Source organism: Marmota marmota, unplaced genomic scaffold (assembly GCF_001458135.2).
Source record: "Marmota marmota marmota unplaced genomic scaffold, marMar, whole genome shotgun sequence".
NCBI lineage: Eukaryota > Metazoa > Chordata > Mammalia > Rodentia > Sciuridae > Marmota > Marmota marmota.
In genome coordinates this window covers 34679295-34684581 of record NW_025999949.1, presented here as the reverse complement: position 1 = coordinate 34684581, position 5287 = coordinate 34679295, and the positions used below count along the sequence as shown (strand labels likewise).

Genomic DNA, 5287 nt, shown 5'->3' with positions numbered 1-5287 from the left:
GGGGGGGGGGGGGGGGGGGGGCAACGGGTACCTGTGCCTTTTATTCCAGGCTTGAAACAGCCATGCTATTTGGATCAGCGAACACACATCGATTACCTGTCGTGTGCTAGCCATGATACTTGGTAGTTTTAGACACCGACTCGGTTTCCTCCTCTGGTAAACGTTTTACAAGTTCCCGTTTCTAGGGAAAGATGTTGCTGTGTAAGGGTTTCATGAAGTTCTGACGAAGGCAGAACAGACCCTGCTTCATGGAGGTCACTTTCCTGCGAGCAGAGGGAGAGCCCCTCGTAGGCACCCCTCGGAGCGCATGAGTATTTTCTAAGTGCCAAACCTGACCCTGGATCACCCAGTGTGAACCTGTCACCTGAAGGTGTGTGTTGCCACCTTGGTTCGGTGTGGTTGTCTGTGCCAGAAACAAGATGTTCTTCCTCTGCCTTCCTCTTGAGAGGTCACACACACACAGCCAGGACAGTGCCTGGGTGTGTGGGTGTGTGGGGCCCTGGACGTGCTGGTGCACCCCTGTGCACTTCGGTTTCCCTCTCTACAGGGAGCAAGGACAGGTGCGGTCCAGGAAGCCAGGTCCTCAGCAGCCGTGAAGGTGGAGCCTTGGGCACCACCCCACTGCTCTGTCCTCTCCTGGGCCTCCCTTCCTCAGGGGAGCACAGGGGCAGTAGCTGCCTCCTAGGTGAGTTGGGATGCCTGGTCACATGGCAGGGTCTGTCCTCCTCCCCTTTCCGTGGGCTTGGCTTTCCCAGAAAGCAGCAGGGCCTCGCTTCCCACCTGGGGGAGACCTATGAGAATTCAGATGCCCTGTGGCCGCAGTAAACTAGAAATGACCCAGACAACAGGTCTGTCTCCATGCCTTTCCCTCCCGCCATAAAGACAGTTCACTCTCCTCCTCTAAGATGGATGAGCTCTGCCCTGTGCCCCTCTTCTCTGTCAGCTCCAGTCCTGGGTATCCTGGGTACAGCTGTGCTACTTGGACCAGCGAACACGTATCGATTACCTGTCATGTGCTCGCCATGATGCTTGGTATTTGGAGAACTGTGGTAGTTTTAGGCAAGCATTCAGCTGTGATGGGGACCTAACAAATAGTGACCGACACACACAAAAAGCATTGTTGGCTTTTAAAAAATAGCTCGCCCGCCTCGCTGAAGAGTCCAGAGGGAGGAGCAGTAGGAGCTGCAGCCGCCGCTCAGCACGGTGCGGGCATGGGCCCTTTTGACCCCACTCACTCACTGCAGGCTGTGGTTTTGTCCTTGTCCCTGAAGGGCTGCTGAGCTTTGAGGTGTCTAGCTTACTTCTGGGGAGGAGGCATAGGGGTGAGGGAGGCTGAAGGACACAAGCTCTCTTTCAGAGCGGGTCCCAGGAGCCATGTCTCCTGGCTAGAGCTTTGCCACACAGACTGCTTTCTGCTGTGAGGAGCCATGGGGACCTGAGTAGGGAGCCTTCCCTCTCCGCAGCAGTGCAGTGAGTAGAGCTTCCAAACAGGTGGCATGTGAGCCTATGGTGCTGCCACAGCTGCGAAGGGTAAGGTGGAACCCTTACCCCTGGGGGACAGACTCCTGGGGTCCAGTTCTCCGTGCTCCGGGGTGCAGCACCTGGCGTGGTACCTGGGGGCTGAAGGGCTCCTCTCTTTACACAACCCTTGTTGAGTGGCGCTGTGTGCCACGAGCGCAGGGGATCTTCCTTTGGTGTGGGCTGCTCCGGTCCTCCTGTGCGTCCAGTCGTCTTCCAAGGCCTGTGGTATGCCATAGGCATGACTGAGGACCTGAGACCCAGACTCACTTTAGAATGAGTGAGCTCAGCCATGCAGAACAGGGCTCAGTGATCCTCTCTACCCAGGGGCCTTTGGTAAATCACACTTCTGCACGTCTGCACCTCGTGGTACCTACTCAGAGAGGAGGAGAGGTGGTCACTCCTCATGGGCTCTGGAAAATTCTGAACTCTCTCTTGTCTTTAAACACAGTACCCGGCAGTGCCACTTGCTTTTGGACGTCTTCAACTCCACGGAGCACGAGCTGACCATCAGTGCCAGGAACAACGAGGAGCTCACCCTGCATGCCGGCGAGTGCCAGCGGTGAGTGTTCTGCCTGCTGCCAGGAGCATGGCTGGGCCCAGGGATGGCCCTGAAGTGGCAGTGTGGCAGTAGCAGCGGGCTCTCACACCAAGAAGCTGTGTCTCTGGGCCCAGGCTGGGGATTAGGGCTGTGCACCTAGAGAAGGGAAAATATTTTTAGGTTTTAATTGCAAAATATTTCAAACATACAGAAAAATAAGAAATATAAGTACAAGCATTTTGCTATATTTACTCCAGATTTCTCCCTCCCCACCCCCTTCTGTCTTATTTTAAGGAAAGAAAATGTTTGCAAAAAATACCTGGCATGTTAACATTATTAGTCAGCAGGGAAATGCAAATCTAGAGCACAGTCAGATCCACCGCGAGTCCTCAGCACGGTTAGAATGGTGTTGGCGAGGACGTGAAGCAACTGGAAGGCTGTAAGAAGTGCAGCTGCTGGAAGAATTGGCTGCGGCTCTTATAAAACCAACCCTGACCCTTGCCCAGATTCTCCAGCCCTAGTTAGTTACTCAAGAAAACTCAAACATATGGTCACCAAAAGAGCATTACAAGAGTGTTTCTAAACCAAAAACTAGAAAGAGCACTGGTGCCCTTACAGAAAGAAAAGTAATCGGTGACATGTTTCTAAGAATGGGGTAGTACCCCAACAAAAACAGAGGAGTTATTCCTCTGCTCAGTGAGAGTGAGCCTCAGGGGCATCCAGAGTAGTGAAGGAGCCTGGAGCCAGCAGGGCCAGTCTGCGGCGGGAAAGGCTGGGCGTGCGCAGCCTCCAGAGGCTGGGATGGCTCTGACCTAAAGGGCAGAAGGTGGTTTCCTGGGTGATGGTCTGGTGGGTGGCTCCGTAGGGTTGGCGTCTCTCAGCATTTGCTCCCCTGACATCTGTGTGTTTCCCTGTATGCAATTCACATCAAAGAAAGACTGTCAACAGACACTGTGCCTCAGTGTTTGCTGATCCACACGCTGAAGGGGCTGGGCCTGGTGCGTTTCTGCAATGGTATTTGAAGTGCAGAACTCATTTATTTGATGCCGGTTGGAGAGGAAGGTGGAGGGACAGATACGCATGGAAGCAGGTCTGGCCCAGTGGGCGTGCAAGGCGTTCACTGTGAGATCCTTCAGCTTTATATTGGGCATAATTTAAATAAGAAAATATTGGGAAAATAAGCAAAAGAATAACAGCTGAACCCCTTCCTATCCACGTGGTGCCATCTTCCTTTCCCCGGGGGCAGCTCTGCCGAGGAGGTGATGTGGGTCGGCCTGATGCTCTGCCACTCTCATTGTATATATACATACCCAGAGCCAAGTCTTATTTTGAGTGTTTTTTTTTTTTAAATGGCCTAAGGGTTCCTTATCATATATGTCCTTTTGAAAATCAAAATAAGCACTACTCTTTGGAGTGACAAATCCGATTCTTTCATTTGACTGCTGTTAATATTTCACTGTGTAAATATGGCACCTGGCTCGTCGCTATGCTGATGCCCTCACGATGAGGCTTCCAGGATATTGGTATTTAATATGACTGTTAATGACACAGGAGTGTAAAGCAAGGGCCTGCAGCCCTGTGGGAGATAACTGGAAGCTGGAGACCAGTGGCTGGGGGCATTTATGAGCCTCCTTTGAGAGGAGCGGAGCGCCTCCCAGCGCACTCCCAGCATACTCCCAGTGTCACCTGGCTCTCCCTACCCCCAGCAGGACTTTCTGTGCAGTGTGTGCCTGCTCGGGCTCCTGTGCTCTGCTGGCAAATGTGCCGGAGGCTCCCAGGAGGAGGACAGAGCCTTCTGAGGCAGTGGTGCCAGCTGCTGCCCTGCTCCTTAGCTGTGAGGGGAACCCTCTGCCCCTGTCCTCTTTGTCTAGAGGTCTTGCTGTAGCTCAAGATCCCAGAGAACATAAATCTGGTCTTCTTATGACACCAATATAAAACGCTTTAAGAAGTATGCATTGCCAAGCGTGTGCTGTGGTGTAGCTTACTCATTCTTGGCAGCGAGGAAGGCTGAATAATATTAGCAACCTCAGTCGCAAATAATTGCGATTTGGTTTTGTGCTTCAGGCTGCTGCTTTATTAAGCGTTTTGCTGAACTTCTCATTTCCAAAAGCTCGCAACTCACATGTTGTTTTAGTCATTCATAAAATATTCATTCAGTAAATATTAATGGTTAGAGAGCTTGCTATGGGGTGAGCCCCGCGTCAGGCTGCAGGGGTGCCAAGGTCAATGGATGAGGACCCCTCTCAGCCAGGGCAGCACAGTGTGGGCACTGCAGGGTCTAGCCCAGGCGGGTGCCCCCTGCTCCTTGCTGTCCCTGTGGGGTGAGGAGTGGTTGGCAGATGAGAGGCTGACATTAGGTCTGCCTGGATTGTCATCTTGGGCACTGTCCTCAGGGTCCCCACTACTGGGGGTGCCCACTAACCCCCAAGGACTCTGTTGTGAGCCCCTGCTGGAGATACCCATCCCCAAGGTTTAGGCCCAGGAAGTCAGTTCTCTTCTGTGGTCAGGTGCATGCTCAGTCTGCACAGACGGCTCATGTCCTTTGGTTCTCGGGGCCAGTTCGGGGGGAGGTGGCAAGGCAGTGGTAGCAGCTGCCGCAGTGGGATGCACCTTACACACCTAGGCATCAGTCAGCTCCACTCAACGCAGGGTTGGGCCCCCTCTCTTCCCAGGCCTGGTCCCAGTCTCTCCTGGCACTCCCCTTCTCCATCGGGGACCTTCGTGTGGCCTTTGCTGAGTTGTGCTCAACATTGAAAATCCCATCTTCCCCAAGCAGAAGAAAGGGTGAGGGGAAGTGTTAGCTTTTCATTGCTATAACAAAACACTGGAGGTAACTAACTTATAAAGAGAAAAAGCATATTCATACCACCTGGCAGGTGACAGTGGTGGGAGTGCACATTGGGAGCAAGAAGTGATCATGTCTTGAACAAGGAGCAGAGAGAGAGAATGAGGGGGTTCTCTGTGGGAACTCTAAAGAGGCCACCAAGTCTGCCTTCCAGGGCGAATCCCCACTGTGCTAAGCCCTCCCCTTCTTTGCCTCCCAGAGGTTCCACAGCACTTCCTTGTAGCTCTGCTCTGGGTTGAAGTCTGGGACACCGTGGGCCCTGGGGGACGGTCAGATGATTTCCAAAGCAGAGGGGAAGCAATTGAATCTTTGGCTTCCAGGGAACTCGTCCATCTTTCAACTCATCAGCTGCACGTTTGCTGGGGCCAGGCCTCCTGCAGTGC

At 53.2% G+C, this 5287-nt stretch overlaps 1 protein-coding gene across 4 annotated transcripts in view; it reads left to right on the top strand.

Moving 5' to 3' along the window:
• The window catches only part of Trappc9 (trafficking protein particle complex subunit 9), a 501039-nt gene that overhangs the window by 304049 nt on the left and 191703 nt on the right, over nucleotides 1–5287 (top strand). For 3 of the 4 annotated variants that reach the window (XM_048802178.1, XM_048802177.1, XM_048802179.1), the window contains one exon: nucleotides 1970–2080. In XM_048802178.1, coding sequence (XP_048658135.1) covers nucleotides 1970–2080 — 111 coding nt within the window. Of the gene's footprint in view, nucleotides 1–1969; nucleotides 2081–2503; nucleotides 2506–5287 lie in introns of all 4 variants that reach the window. The other variant, XM_048802180.1, reaches the window with a different exon arrangement.